Here is a 16,942-nt window from a genome sequence, read left to right as displayed (position 1 = left end):
TCCCTTTTGCCTGGTTCTTGCGGCCCCTTAACCCGCCAATTATTTTAATTCCGCAATCGATACCGGCTATTATCGGCGAACGATTTAGAGCTCGCTGGACGATGGCAATAATTTCGAGGCTGCAACGGCGAGACTAACGGCGAGACTAACGACGCGACCGAGCCGATCGACCACGATGATGTTTCCAAGAGTCGCGTCTCCAACGAGAATATCAGCGTAACCACGTAGCCTCCAAAGTACCGCGGCGTCCGGAATTCTAATCGCGAAACCGAGTAGACGCTACGAGTAGGCACAAGATCGAAAAGGTCGAGCCCGAATCGCGACTTTCCCTACCGATATAGAAAACTAGGCTGAAAATAGGGTCGTAGGAGGAATCGTGAGATTAGAATAGAGTTCGGAAAGAGGACAGGAGCGGATGGTACACGTAACAGAGTTGGATCGACGTGCATACAATCGAAGAGGAATCGATCGAAGAAAAGCAGTAGACCGGTCTCGAACTCACCCGGCAGGATAAGCGACCAACTCGCTGGTCGCGTCGCAATCCAGGGCTGCATTGCTCGATACGGTTACTCCGAGAACGCGTTCTAGTTTGATCTGAAACAAATTAAATACCAGGTTACCTTTGCGTTAAAGATGTTGACGTTACCTTTTCCTGCCACTTTACTTTTACCACATACTACAGGAATATTATTTCTCGTCGCTATAAATCTCCACGTCAAATTCGTAGGATATCTACACTCGTAAGAGACGCGAACACCCTCGGAAATTTCCTATTGTCGCGTGATGGACCGTGTGACATGTTGTTGCTTAAATTAATAACGAGACGAGTTAATTTAATTAACTATATTTACAGATATTTTAAAACGTAAAATACAAAGTTAACCGCAAGCGTTGCTGGCTCGATGATATTCGTTAGAGGATTGCGCGATACTGCGCTACTGATACTAATTGTTACGTTGCTTCGCTGGACTCATTCGCTATACTTAGTCGCTCGACTGACTGACTTCTGGAGAACATGGTCGTCTATTTATACTGGTCGAGGGAAGCGAAATTGCTTTGTCCAGAGTTTGTTTATTACGTTACGTGCGTCGTACAGTGTTAATCTTCTGTGGCAAAACAACTATGCGGGGCATCTTCGTATCGAAACGTCCTAAGACGCATATGCCGCTACAGTCGATCGATCAAACATCGCAGAACATCTCAGAACATAGCGGCGTTATCCGGTCTCTTTATTATATAAATCTCACATCGGGAATATCGGGGACGTTCGACGCTAACTTTTAAGAATCACTTGGCCAGCAGCTGTACAGTGCCCCTATACCGTTTAATTCCCACAATTGCGACGGTATTGTTAGGAGTTTGAATCTTGGAATCCTGCACGTTCTTAGAGGTCTCGTAACTTGTCCGTCACTCGTGCATTTGATATAATATGCCTATCAGGAACAACGCGAAATTACACGAAATTACACAACGTAAGCACGACTACCGTAACTGTTTCAATAGGACGATGAATTTCGCTAACAGCGTCTATCGCAACGTTACTATATACTCGATGAACCTATGGAATCTCTGAGATTCTCCCCTTTGACACGGTGACTGCCGCGTCACCCATATTCGGGCGACGGCAAAGTTTCTGATCGGTATTCGGGTGACGCTTATTTGACCTCTCGCGAAGAATCGTCGTAGGTATTTGAAGAGATACTCCACACGAAGTAACAGAACAATTGAATTGTTATAAAAATAATAGGAAAATTGTTTATTAAGAAAATTATTTAGGATGTAAAACTTTAAAGCATTCCATACAAAACTGAGGTTGATCGGGGCAATTTGGACAATAAGTCATTGAAAACACGCGCGGCAGTCAACGTTTTAAGACAGATTTTTCAATGATTTTTGATTCTATACATCAGCCACTTCTTCCAAATTCTCACTTATTATTTCTTTTCTACTTCTATTGTCTTACGTTTTATCATCTTTCCCGCTAAACGGATTTTTCTTTCGCCCGTGAAGGTAATAACAAGCGATAAATAAGTAAATTAGCAGCCAGTTCCTTCACCTACGATAGCGACAATTTTTTGAGCAATCATCGTCAAACTACAAAATCGTAGAGATTCTCTTCACCTTCTGTTCGTCTTTCTAAAAGAATTAATTTTAATCTCGAAAGGCGCGTTACGTCACCGATGAATCGCTCGATGCGCGACGATTAAACTCTCTCTCTCTGTGTTGCTGGTTAACGCGTAAGTACTTCGCAGCAAAGGATTAACGTCATACGTAACGAATTTACCACTTATTTACTTACGCGAGTGTTCGTTCGTATGTATCTGCGCGAATGACGTACGATGTGTCTAATTAGAGACAGCGCAAGCTGCTATTTGTGAATTACGAGCAGTTCGATCGCGTTCGTTCTCAATCACGGTAATACCTCACGGTGATTTGCGATTTTTCCTGATCGCTTCTGACTGGAGGAGAGATATAACTGTTGTTTGCGCGCATCGCGTAATCTTGTCATTTTTACACCAACGATATCAAATTAATATATTACGGTCTTGAAATTGACAGCAAGAACGAATATCTTCAAGACAGAATATCTTTGAGATACCGATATACGATAAAGAAAAGGAAATTCAACTGTTTTTTTTTTTTTTTTTTTTAATATTAAATAAAGTAAACTAAAGCAGATACCTTTCTGCACGCTGTATCGCGAAATAGTCCACACGAAATGATTCAGAGCAAAATATAAGAATTACGATCACAGTGAGCGAATTCACTCGAGAATGAAAAAAGTCACGGTCTTAAATAAGGTTGCGTCGCTATCGCGATCGTGATTCTGCCATCGCTGCGATAAATCACTGTTAGCGATTTTCCACGTCGTCTCGGTGTTTCTAACTGTTTCTCTATGATCCGCGATCCAAGAATCGTCGTAAACGGCAGCTGCTATTTTCGACCGGCTGCATAATCGATAACCAAAGGCTCTGTCATTGCCTCTGACCGGCCTCGAGGCTCTCTCGTCGAGCCTTTCGAGCGGGTGATTATCGAGTTGCGCGAAGATTCTGCGACAAAGAGACAGACACCGTGTTATTTATGAAGGAAGTTATCCGGAAGACAGAGAGTGGCAGGGGAAGAGAAAAGCCAGGGCAAGTGGATACGCGACGCCAGCGTGGAAAATTCGCTCGATACGCCACTGGGGCATTGATCTGAAATGGTTCGCGAAGGCGGAGTTTGTTAATACAGCGTACTTCCGTTTTTTTCACGGCTGTCGGCAAAAGTTCAGAGAAACTCGTCCGATCGATATCAGCAACCCGCTGTACCGCGGCGTAACGAGAATCTTTCTTTCGTTCCATGTTCCCCATCGGGAATCTCGTTCGAAGCCGAGATTCACCGCGTGTGGCTGGTTTCTCTAGACTTCTACACTTCGGACTAGCGCAGTCCAAGTTGTCCCCCGGGAGACAAACGCCGCCGCCTCCATAGTTTTAACGAATACGCGGCGCGTTACATTCGGCGGGCAGCTGGTCTTTTTTCGCTACGAAAACGCTAGCCCGTCATGGTTGGCTTCCTAGCATCGTGCGATTTCGTCGTCGCCGAACGAACGCATCGCGCGAAACGACGTTTGAAAGGAGAAGCAGGCGCGCGAGGGGCCCGACCGTGCACACTGGAACTTTAGACCATGAAATTGTTTCGTCGTAAGACTCGTTTCGTGACTTTCGGTTGCCAGCGCGTGCCGACTCTGGCGAATCATCGGCGTTTAACCAGCTACGTCGACAGACTCGACTGGAAAAGAGTCCGCTGTTTGAGCGAAAATTTTCATCGGTTAAATCCCATTCGCATCGCGCAACTATACTCGAAGCGACTAGGTCTCGGTCGAAGTGACCAGTTCGAAGATAGAAGAACGGGCTATTTCTGCTCGAACGACTACAAGTCGTTTCAACTCGACCGACACCGTGTGTCTATACGGGCGAATTCGAACAACTTAAAATCGATGGGCGAAAACGAGATTGTAGAAAGTAACAGCGCGTGTTCGCCGCAACAACTCGGTAGATGGTTCGCGACTTTCCTTCGGGGTCCGACGAAAAGCTACTCGCGCCTTCTCTCTCCAACGTTCAACCATCTGTCGATCGTTCGCAATTAAGTTGCATCGAGTCAAATTTTTCGCGAACCATCGTACCGTGTCGTCGTTAACTTAGGAAACCTAGCGACGAGTTCGTCTTAACGAGTGTTCTAATCTCGCGAACCGTATCTGCGACTAACAGTCGATACTCGAACGATTCTCATTGGTCGTTGTTGTTCGCGTTCTACGTAAAGTTGAGCGACTGGCGCGAATCGGAACTCGAGAAACCGACAAACATCGACCGCTTGCCATTTAACGAATCATCGACGATCTATCGAAGAGAATAAAATTGCCAACGCAGAGATCGTCCGAGCCGTCGGGATTCGCGCCAAACGACAGGGCGATTCGTCGCGGTTGCGCGATCGTTGCGTAATCGCAAAGTCTTCGCCGAAGATGACTCGTAACGGTATAATTAAGGGTGGTTACGCGCAACAACTTCCGCCATTCGAGAACGCTCCGTCCGCGTTTTATGTTTCTTTCCCGGCAAAAACCTGCTCCCTTTTCCGTCGACTTTCACGATGAACGACCGGCCCGTCCAACGATCGTAAATCGAACGGCCGAACGAGCAAATCGACGTTCTAGAAGCGGCGATCGCGTTATAGCGGCTCGGTGCGATCTCCGCGCGATATCCGCAGGTTCGTCGAAGGATTCCATCGAACGAAGTCGGCGGAGGTTACGCGACACCCAGGGACACTTACGCTTGTCTTACGCTCCGCTCCGTGGACAATCGAGATCGGCGTAGGCGGAGAGGAGAACGCTACCGCGACATTGGTTCGTCACGCGAATGACTAGCTCGGTTCGCGTGGGCGTCCGAACGATATTATTCGCAAATGTTCGGTGGAAAAAATTGAGGACGCAACGATAAAGGATAACCTGCGCTACCCATAACCGTTTTCACCGTATTAACACTAAAACTACCCCGCCAGTCAAATTGACTGGTTTTATATCTTTTTTCTGCAATGATGTAATGACTTTCGCAACCATAACTAAAAGAATAATATAACGAATTTTATTTTGTTCTCTATATATTCAAACTGAAAATAATATTGTACCAATACCAGTCATAATGATTGGTACTTGTCAAAGCGTAAAAGGGTCCAGCAATGTGTTTATCGAAGCTCGATTAACCAGTTTCCTCGTTTTCTACAATTTGCCACACGTTTTTCAAATTTTTACCGAGTATCATTCGATGTGACGATATCGGTTATCAGGAAAATTCCGGATCGATCGCTAACGCTAGAAATACCGCAGCAGTCAAAATGACTGGCTCTACAATTTTATAAACGTGTCAACCCTCGTTCAGGGATCCCAGATGGATTAATAATATTCTGTTATTACGTATTTTTTAAAGGCCAGTCACTTTCACAGATTGCAGGATCCTCTTACACTTTGACAAGTACCAGTCATTTCGACTGGCATTGGCATAAATAGCCTTGATACAAAATTATTTTCAGTTTGAATGCATAAAGAACAAAATAAAATTCGTTATACTGTTCTTTTAGTTATGCTTGCGAAGGTGATTACATCATTGCGGAAAAAGATATAACACGAAGTAGGAATGTTAAAATAAAATCGTAAAACCAGTCAATTTGACTGATGAGGTAGCTCTAGTGTTAAGCAGGGCCATGATGTAAATGGGTTAATAAGAGCAACAGACGCGGAGAAAAATTCATTCCGACGGACTACGTAAAAACGAGAAAAAACGAATTCTTACAGCTGGTAGTAATAACGACGAAGGAGAAGGCGACCGATTCGAGTGCGACCAAAGTTTCTCGTTCGGTATTCGTTCGTGTCCCGGCGAGTAGATTCGTTCGTGCCGGTGGTAAGTAGAGTGATCCGAGAATCTCGAGGAATTAATTCGCCTCGTTAGAGGAAACGAGTGTCGGAGGAGGGGAGCGCGACACGCGAAACGATTCGAGCTTCGGAGAAAGTATAAGTAATTTCTCGCGGGGTGAAACCTTCCATCTATGAGCGAGCAGCTGATCGATCGCCGCAATGACCAGAGAAAACCACGACGGATAGAAAGGGAAGATCGGAGCATCGTTGTGTGCGATTAAACGAAGAACTGTGTCGCGCGTGGCGTACGAATATCTGGCCGCGTGTTCTCCGTAATTTAACAAACTCTCCAATCGTTACTGCGAGTCTAACGATTTTAACGGTCGCGTTCACGGATAGCTCGACTCGGACGATAGCATCTCTCTTAAACGTAGAGATTCTGTCGATGGATTTTTTCACGGCTAGAAAACTCGAGCTCGAATCGTCGATTTCAAGACCGATCGCCAACCTACATCGTCTATTTGGTCCTCGTCCATCTACGACGAGTCCCAACTTTCTCTCGGTCGAACGCGTTCGATCGGTAGCGGCGTATCGAAGCTACTAAATTTTTCAACAATCCGCGACCAACCTACGAAACGACGAAATCTCCGTTGGGTAACACGGAGAGAGACCTTGAACGAAAAGTCGGCGAACAAGGCCGAGAGTTTGGTTATTGGGATAGAAATACGACGGTTTTGTTCGGAAACGAACGCGCTAGTGATGTCGACCTACGCGCTCGTCGATCGAGAGGTTCGCTGGCGACGTACACCCATTGCGTTCAGCACCAGCACGGGACCATGGAAATCGTAACGCGGCGGATGTGGGCACGAGAACGCGCGTGCCACGGACTTCTGTCTATGTACATCTATGGTCGTTGGACGGAAGGTTTCGCAACGACCACCGTAGCCGTTGCCGTGGTCGTCGTTGTTTCGCGAAACACGCGCTGGAAAATGTACCGGTGTCGTAAGTCGCAAGGTGCGCGAGAGACCGGCTGTGCATACGAATGCCATGAAACAGCCGCCAGGTACTGGCTATAAATTTCACCTTCGTCGTTTGTCATCGGCCGTGGCGAGACGGTTATCTGATTTCCGGAGTCGCGACGACTTCGCATCAGCGCGCGATGGATCCTCGTCGGCCGATCGAACCGATCGTTCGGGCAATTTCCTCGACAAAAGTCGTTTCAGAAGCGCGGTTTCATCGGCGCGAACGTGTAACTTGTCGCGAAACCAGAACCAGTTTGCCCGCTGCGAACGAAAAACACGCAAAAACAGCGTCCGCCGGTGATTGATCGCTCGCTGACCGGACATCGAGGTCGACGATATCGCGACGGGTTCGATGCATGAGGCTCGTTATCTCGACCGGTCGATTAACGATCGAATAACGCGCGCTTCTGGTGGAACCGGTTGCGACGCTTTTAGCGATGATACAGTCGGCGCGTCCTTGCGAGCGAGAGCTACCGACACGTTAACGTACATTAGCCGACTTTTTTGCGCGTTTCCTCGTACAGTCGTCTTTCGTCGCGTGCCTCCTCTTCTCGGGGTCGCGTTTGCACGCTTCCAGCGCCTCGTAACGTCCGAACGAAAGGGAAACTCGCGCAGGAGATCCGCGTCGTTAATTTTTCCATGGCGGCGGATCGCGATTCGCCGAAAGGCTCGATCCTCCGAACGAACGAGCGAGCGCGTCCCGCAAAGTAAATAAGCGAGTTCGAGATTTCCTGTTTGGTTAAGCGCGCGGCTTTGTTCGTATGTAGGTTGCGTTAAAGTCCGTTGCAAAACGCGGTATTTGTGCACGCTCCACGCAAGGACGACGAATAAACGACTGGTTCGCGGACCGCGGCTGTGTATGCAAATGAGCGTCGTTGCTGCGTAAAGGTGTCGCCCACTTGACGCGACCGATATCGGCGCGATCGCGTTCCAAGCTCGAGAACCGTACCGATTCCACTCGTTTCGCAAACTCGTCGTAAATTCGTGTCCTCTTTTTGTCGACACCAGGTACCAACGAAATCATCAACGAAACATTTTCGTCGCTGAGCGGACAACGACAGTCTTTTCGTTTAACTTTCGTTTCGCTTAATCTCCTTTCGTCCGATCCGCGAAAACGTCGAACAGCGTGGAGACAGCGTTCGTTGCCAGTCGATGCCGAAACGATCGAGAAACAGCGTTCGTCGAAATTTCTTTTGAAGTTCGTCCAGGAAGGAGTGGCGGCTGGATGCCAGCTCGTTGATCCGGAAATCGTTTGGTTGGCAAGAAAATTGGCTTTAGGCAATCGATAGCCGAAAATTCGCAGGAATCGTCGATTCGAATGGAAAAGTTGTAGGGGAAGTCTGTTCTGGCGTACACCGATCGAGATAACGAGACCGACCCAGATCCGTTTCCAATGAAAAATCCGCTGCATCGCGTAGCTCGCGTGACCGATTCCGACGTTATCGCGAGTCACCGTGCACGTTGCTACGCGTTACGCGACGTGTTCTAGCCTCTTCTTCGTCTTTCACTCTGTTGCTTCCGATGTGAAACGCGTGTCGCCAGTGCCGGAGATCGATCCACTAAGCAGCATGGTCGGCGGGCGAAGGCGGTCGTTATCAACGCCAAATCACGTACTGTCGTCCGATCGTCGCCGCGATTAACACTCAATCACCGTAATTCTTTCTGCCGCGCTCCTCGGTCTTTCGTCTTAATTCTACGTGACGCAATCAATAGCCAAAAGAAGAGAAACGTCTCTTACACGACTCAGCATGATTCGCGTTCCCACGGAACTTTCTTCGAATCGACGAAACGTCCTCAGTCGACGGGAGGTTCCATCGGGAGACGCGACCAGTCGCAGAAGCACCGAGGGACCAACTGACTGAGAAGAAAAGAACAGACGTACGGACAAGACGTAATCTCCGAGACTAATGCGCTGAAAGCGGCTATAGTCGCTGCATCGCGATACACCGTACACGGTGACGTAATCTACGACCGACGGAAGACAAGGTCTCCTTCGTATAATACGAAACATTACGCAACACGAGCCAGGGTTCGACGCGACTCAATGAAAAGAGCCGACAAATTTGCGCCTCGATCAACGATGCCGTGCACGCGTCGTGCGCTCTCCTCTCCAAGTCGACGGTCGACGAGCCGCGGCTCCGAGAAACGAACGCCCCAAGCTTCTCAACGGTTGCGATTTCGTTTGCGCAAAGTTCGTTAATGGCACAGTTTACTTTGCAAACTGCTTCGAGTTGTTCCAGTACTCGAGATACGGAAACAGTTTTGCCGTGGCATAATGCAAATTTCGGTCTCGACGATCGCAATTTCCATCTACGGTGCGCCGGAATAGTCGCTCGTAATGCAAATTACACCGGTCGGCTGGCCGACTTTGACGCAGACTGCAACGGGGCATTCGGAAAGAATTCTCCGCTAACGGAAATCCTATTTTTCTTTTTTCTTTTCTTCTGCCAGCGAGAACGCCGTCCAGCCAGAAGACGTTTTAATAGAAAAACATATTTAACGATTCCACGATATTCTAGTCGAGTATTCGAGGAACGTTTTCCACGACGACGCGTGACTCGGCATGCGTAATTTTGCATGGAACACGGAGCATCGTGGAAGGGATAATGCCTGTGCATACGCAAAACACAACTCGCGACGATGAATCTTTCGAAGGACGTAGCTAATCGCTGCCAACGATAAATATTTAGCTGCGAGCAAAATCGCGCCGTATCTTACTTCATCGAGCAGAAAGGAAAAGAGAGGAAGGTAAAAAGCACTTCGATTCAATGGATAGTTCGCGAAAAAAGATACAAACTTCGTTGCTTTGATCAAAACCGAGGGAATCCGTGGAAAGTTAAACTTTGGCGAGAAATTGGTAAATTTTCGAAGCGGGTGTCGCGAGGTGTGAAAAATACACGAGGCGTCCAGCGTGTACTCGCGGAGGAATATACGACGAAGAACGGTTTCAAGATTGTAGCTTTATTCGCGATAAATATTTATCGCTAAACTCGTTTGCAACGGCCGAGGTAGAGAAGGCTAATTAAACTGCTACGTGCGTAGCCAGCTCCACGAGATAGCGCTTCAAATAATTCATCTCCTTGGCGCTTCGAAATTGCGCGATGCGTTCCACGACGTTCGAGTAGCATATTTTAGCGAATACAAAAGGAAGAAAACGATGCCGTCGAGCTTAACGCGATTGCTTCACGGGTCAATGACGCGTTCGTTTCTTCTTTCGTAGCGTCTGCGAGGTCCGACCGGCAGTCGCTGTTCTTGTAGGAAAAACTGAGCAACGTTCGCACGCCCTTTGCCAACGGGAGCGTGTAAAACGGTACTCGCTGAAACGCGTGCTTGATCGGTATCGAGCGGAATTTTTCTCCAGCCTTCGTCAGGAATATCCCAGTCGACAGATCTGCCGATCGCGTGCGATGAACGCGATATCTCTCGGACGAAAGAGGTAAAACTCGGAGAGAAATCGGGAAACGCGGGAAGATCGTCGACGGATAGAGCCAAGTTCACACCAAAGCATCTGGAAAACTGAGGGAACCGATCGCCGTCGGATATTGTACCTCGCCACCGCGTTTATCTATCGATCGTACGTCTATCGCATCGCGTTCTTTTCGCGAATGTGCCGTGCCTGTTAACCGTACATTTTTTCCGCGTTTTCATCGTGCCGTTTCTTCGCGATGCAACGAATCTCGGCCGTGAGCGATCGCTGCTAACGAGCGAAGTACAATAACTTGAGGTCGCGGTTGGAATAAAATCGGCCAGAGAAATTTGTTTGGAACGAGATAGGTTTCCGTTCGTTGCCACGTGCTACAATCGATCGCGCACAAAATCATCAAGCAAGGTTTCTCTCCTTCTAAAAAATATGACAAAAACGATGTGGTTGAAAGCGGACCGGATGGCGAAGGGTGCGACTCGCACGAGGGTCGGAGGAAAGTCGCATGCAAGTATACGTATTGGCGTTACCATAGCAGATCGATCTAACGGGCCATTAGGAGTTTCGTGCAAGACCGTTTTTCCCCGCGTGCGGCGCGTCGAGTCGCGGCGTGTAAGCCACACCCTGGTACAGTTATACCGCATCGGCGAAGAATAAGAATAAGCTCGTACGCGAGCGAGAAGGCGCGTCTACGGTAGACACAGCCGACAAGCGCGTACAACGGTTGTTAAGCGAACGTCAGACACGGAAATTTACGCGTGCTTCGACGATAAACGCGGCATATCGCGCCGTATCGATCGATTTATTCGACCGCTAAACTGGGCCGATCGAATGGAACTCGGGCACGTGCACCGGCGATTCTTCTCATCTTTCGATCTCGCTGCCTACCGCGTTAATGTCCGCGATATTTTTCGACGGCCGCGAGGCGATTAATCGCCCGTACAGCCCGCATCATCCTGGCCGAGAAAACAGCGTGGAACAGAGTCGAGCAGAACGCGTTGGATCGGTTATCAACCGGTTGACCGATAGAGCGCGTACGTTTCTGTTCGTGTAGGGAAAAGTCGTGTGCCATTTGAACTATAATTAGCATTCGAGAGTCGAAACTCCTTCGATGAACTTTCCACGACGTGTTCCTATACGTTTACGTATTACACGTCGACGCAGTCGTGAGAACAGATCTAATCAGGACCCATCGACTAGCTCGCTTCCGCCATGTATTCGATGTACCTATTTATTTGTCTATTTATCGACCGATTGGTCGATCAGCGCCATGGACCTGGTGATTTAAGCTGCGTGTCCGCTCGAGAATAAAGCTATTCCTGACTCATTCTGCCGAGTATTTCTCGCAGGTGGGCGTTCATAGCGACTATCCGACTCGATCGATCAAACAAGACAGCCACTCTCGATGCGGCGTCCACTCGCGAAAAATACTCTCGACGGTAGCTGACGAAACTTCTAGCATCAAGTGGACGCGTATCTCTACTCTCCTTCGTTTCGCTATGGCTCGAAGCTTCATTGCGACCTCGGGGAGAAGCGTCTCGCGAAACAACAAAGTTCAGCGGTAGAAAAAGGGAACGTACGTCTACTTTGCCGTGAAACGCGTGCCCCGGCTGAGGATAATGGCCACGTTGGTGCTGCAATGGCTTCAATTTACGCGAAGGAACCCTATACGATGCGGCAGTCTCGCTGACCGCGACAAAAAGTCGCTTGCCTCGCAAACGCGTATTTTCCTTCACACGAACGCTTCCCGAATTCGTTCGCTCGGCCACGACGCCACTCGCGCGCTTCTTATTCGCTAAATAACTCCGTTAAAGACCCTCCAATGGATATCGTAGTTGTAATCTATAATCGCGCATTGTTTACAGCGAGGTCGAGCTAGCCATTTCGCGTTGGAAATGTGTGTCTGTAAGCCGGGTTAGAAGGCTAAACGCTAACGCTAATGGTTTAGCTGGAAGCGGCGCATTTTACGAGGCGATGATAATTGAACGCTACACGCGCCCTATCGAAGGGACTCCGAACGTCCTTCGCCAAAGGTTCGAAGGAAGTTGTTTCAGGTTCGCTTAATCGTATCGTATCGTATCATTTATTAACGGAACCTATTTGACCATAGGACATTTTTCCTTAATAAATTATGAATTGGTTGCAGGAGTTTGCAGGCATCTTCTATAAATTTATAACAAAAATTAATTTTCCCCAGTAACTGTCTTACATTCTCTTTGTTCTTTGGGCTTCAAATTCGCGTATTGCTCTGAGGTTATTTCTCTCTGATCGCACACCGTTTTTTTCGATGATGCGACCAAGATATTTTACTGAACTTTCTGCCAGTTTCAATCGAAAGCCTTCTTTCTTAATAGATCTCATCAACATCTCTATATGCCTGATCTGTTGATCGAATGTTTTGGAAAAGACTAAAATGTCATCGATGTATTTTATGCAAAACCCTCCCACAGTCCGTTCCTTGTAAGAATATTCGCAAGTATTCTCCGAAAAGTAGCAGGGGAAATTTTCAATACGAAAGGTAAATATTTCGCGTACAGACATACACGAATATCCAATAGACACAGCTTACAGACAGACGAAAAAGACATACGCAATATCGAATCATCGTCCACAAGCCTATACAAGGCTTGCGTTTCAACGAAGCGGTATTAGCAGCAAAAAGGTCGAGGCGGTCGGCGTAGCGATTGGCATAATTAAAGATACGGTACGACGAGTCCAAACAACCGTACCTTAAACGTACATTTATATGTATATATATGTCGAATTATTACTAGAATTTTGTGTCGAATTATCATTAGAATTTTGGGTGCGTATCAATTTTTCATTTGGATTAACCATTGTTTAACTCAACTAAATTATATTACAGCTTTTAACAATATTCTTGGGTTCAAACGAATCCACGGTCAACGGGAAACTCTTTGTACAATAGATTATACTTTCTCTGAATTGCAAATAACGTTAGCTGTGTCGCTCGGTTTCTTCCAGACTGACTCCCCGATATCAGTAAATTCTCCAAGGAGATCACAATAAAAGACTGCCTGGATCTCATTTGTCAATTACATATTGATTAGGAATATCAACAGGATTCCAGGCGCCGTTGCTAGGCAGTCCTGCATAGAGCCGACATTGCTCCAGGCCGGGGCTTGTCCGTTAATACAGCGTCTCCCTCAATATCGGTACTTCTGTCAGGTTAAAACGTTCATCCCGTGACCGTGGCTACGTTCAGCGACCAGTTGCGTCATCTCGAGCCCAACTCTATTCCAAAAGAAATGCTCCATGTCCCTACATCTCCGACATATATATATATATATATATATATATATAAATATAAATATGTTTAACGTTGCTTCAACAGCGGAGGACATTAGCAACGCAGTACAGTTAACGACAGCCTACAATTTCAGATACATCGACGTAAAAGATATTATTTCTCCTCGTGTTCTTAGAAGGTACATGGAAATTGATCGGCAGGACAGTGAATCACAGCTTAACACTTTACCGTTCGATAGGCTATTAATCGGCTTTTTGTCGCCGACGATCTTTCTCATTATCTGAGCAGTAATTTGTTATTTAGTACTAAGGTACCTTGCTCAGTTGCGTTGCTTTCTAAGCTCCCACAATTTTATCCCAATTTGAAAAACTTACCATTCTCAATGAACGAAAAGAATGGTATTGGAGAGTCTAAACCGAAACAGAGCCGGCGCCAGGGAGAATCTGCGCCTGAGCTGCCGGTCGGTAAAGTGTTAAGATCAAACAAACAAAAAAAAAAAAAAAAAAAGAAAGAGGAAAGAGAAGAAAAAGGAGTAACGTGGCGTATCTTCTTTCGATTTGCAAGCGGTGGCATATTAAAGGCGTAATTCGCCGAGCGACGCTCGATTGGTCGGTAGCACTGGGCGAGCTAGGACAGAGATAAAGTTGGAAACGATGCTGGTGCGTGGCAACGGTACCGAAGATAAACTGCGAGTAGAAAGAAGGCAGGTGGTTGCCGAGCCTGATGCAGCGTTCTCGCATGCCGGGGAAAAGGACTATCGCGGAAAGTGTGCCACGCGCTGCCTTTCCGTGCATTTTTGACGGGCTGGCTGCCTGCTCTCTACCGGTCGGGTGAAAATCTTGTCCAGAGTTAAACTCGCGATTCGCGCTCGAAAGTTGCAAGGAAATCGCGAAAAGAGATTCGACGTTGTACGATCGATCGACGAATCGACGCGAACACCGATGTGCAACGAACCGACGCCGCTTCGTACTTATTGCACGTCGATTTCAATTCGGTTCCGATAAACTGGCCGCGGGAGAGACGTGTGAATGGCTCTTTTTTTCGCAAGGTGGAAGCAACGATCGCATCGGTGAATCGATTGGCGCGATTTGGTATTTTCCACCGCGTGCGAATGAATGCGAATCATCGAAGCCTGGCTGTTATTAACACGCTATCGCGAGGCCTTTCAATGGGCGCGCTTTTAACGTTAGATCAAACGGCAATATCGCTTCGGCGTGCACAGACAGCAACGTTTATCGTGGCAACGATTTTCCTCGCCAACTTTTACGGAGAAACTTTTGCATCGGTCGCCGAACGAAACAACTCGAAGGTTCGACGGTGGGTCGATTAAAATTAGGGAACAAACGCGGTAAAACACGGCTGTTCAAAACCGAGAATTTCGTGCAACGAGGTCTATCAATAATATCGCCGATACTTTCTCAACGAAAATGCGGTCTGTCGATAAATGTCGACGACATTGTACTGACGATACACGTTGATTCTTTTTGAGCGCCTTGAAATATTGACAATATATATATTAATAACTTGAGGATATCCTTAAGGATACCGAATGACCGCGTACAGTGAAATCAGCGTAGTTTCAAAGCCCCCTTTCTCCCACAGAAACTGAAGTACGTACTCATACATATGCATACGTACACACATTTATATTTTTCCAGTGCACGTGCATCGTAACATTTTCTATTCGGAATTTACGCTTGTTATATTCACTCGTTAGATTCTTCGCTAGAAGACGATTCGATGCGAACTGTCTCTGTGAAATCATCGTCGTGCGCATCGAGCGGCGAAATTCAAACCGTTGACTAACTGTAGCTACGTAGCTCGTGCAGTTGACTTCGCTTCGTCCTTTTTGTTCGCCGTGACAAAGAAAATTGTATAACGAAAAATAGTTAAAAAAAAAAAAAATATCCGCGTACAAACGAACTCGCGTTGCTGGAACGAGCGCTGTAACGCGATTGTTCGCGGTAACAATGTACCAGTTAACGCAGAAGGCAACGTACGCGCAGGAGGTACACGGTTCGCCTTTACGCTCCGAAACCGGTCTTTCCTTATCAATCTCGCGGAATAATTAAGCCCGTGGCACTGTTCGTTTGCCGGATTATTGCGCGGTAGTAAACTGCAACGTCATTAAACGAGCTCATCCTTGTGCACAGTTGCGGACGTTTACTTTCATTTTACTTGCTTCGATATTTCGGGCGACTGGAAGTTGTCGCCGGTAATTCCCGCCGGAGTCGGTAACTCGTCGATATCTCGAAAGAAAGAAGAACCGGCTTGCGGTAAAAGAATCCGAGATGCGGCGAGTCGAATCACGGAAATAAGATTTAACGACAATATTATGGTACTTTCGACACTGTCTTTAACAAACTCGTCGACCAAGTCGGTTTTGCATCCAACCAGCCAGACTATTCGGCCAAGATTACGACATCGAGGTAGAAGCAAAGGTAATTTATCGAAACGCAATGCGAAAACGTACATCGGAGATCAACGACCGCGTAATAACTTCATTCACGTTGGACGAAATAAGGTAATAACGCGTAACGCCAAGTATGTAAATATATACGAATTATGGAAGGAGAAGAACCGCGCGATCGATTAATTCGCTCGCAGAGCGTTAGCCGCGATTCGATTTCGCTAATCGACGTTACCACTTTCCGCCGTGGACTATACGTTACGACCGCGAGCTGACACGGACTAGACACGACGTCCGCAAGGAAAAGCAAAGCGAATCGTTTCCTCCGAGAGCCGGTTAACGCGAGGAAAGCGCCTTCTTTCAGACGTATGAATGGACATGACGCCGGAACGATATCGGAAGTACACGCGTTTACGTAATCCCGCGATGTTTCGACGTGAAAATGCGGCTATTTCGATACGCGTTCGTGATATAACGAGATCGCAACACCGTTACGTTGCAACAGTATTATTTTTCAATATCACGGTCGTTAATATCTCAGCGAATCGATAACATCGCCGCGATGAATTTTCGTACTGGTTTTTCTCGAGTTCTGCTGGAAGTTACAACGGAGCTGCTTCTCGAAAATTTCCCAAACTATCGTTCTATTCGTCCCGTTCTTAGCCTTCCACGCGACAGTCTCCGACTAACGGCATCTACCACGGAAGTGCAATTACGGCGGAATCGTCGACATTCGAGTAAACTTTACCCGGCAAATGATCGGTGCAATTACGAGAAATTATCGTTGTGCGTATACGTTGTCCTCGCGTGTCTGTCCAACAACGCGACAAGCTCCTCGACGACCGAGAAGGAAGTAAGCGTCGGGAAAGAACGAACTATCGCAAAACATCGAACAGATGCGGCAGAAGGTCGGCAGACGTTAGAAGAGGATAATCGC

General features: G+C 47.2%; 1 protein-coding gene across 4 annotated transcripts in view; it reads right to left on the bottom strand.

Annotated features, from left to right (window-relative positions):
* Positions 1-16,942, bottom strand: part of LOC122573336 (mitogen-activated protein kinase-binding protein 1) — an 81,485-nt gene that overhangs the window by 26,730 nt on the left and 37,813 nt on the right. For all 4 annotated transcript variants that reach the window (XM_043739529.1, XM_043739531.1, XM_043739534.1 and 1 more), the window contains exon 3: positions 503-594. In XM_043739529.1, the coding sequence (XP_043595464.1) occupies positions 503-594 (92 nt within the window). The remainder of the gene's footprint in view (positions 1-502; positions 595-16,942) is intronic.

Source organism: Bombus pyrosoma, linkage group LG12, assembly GCF_014825855.1.
Source record: "Bombus pyrosoma isolate SC7728 linkage group LG12, ASM1482585v1, whole genome shotgun sequence".
NCBI lineage: Eukaryota > Metazoa > Arthropoda > Insecta > Hymenoptera > Apidae > Bombus > Bombus pyrosoma.
The sequence above is the reverse complement of the archived record's forward strand: the minus strand, read 5'-3'. Positions and strand labels throughout refer to the sequence as shown.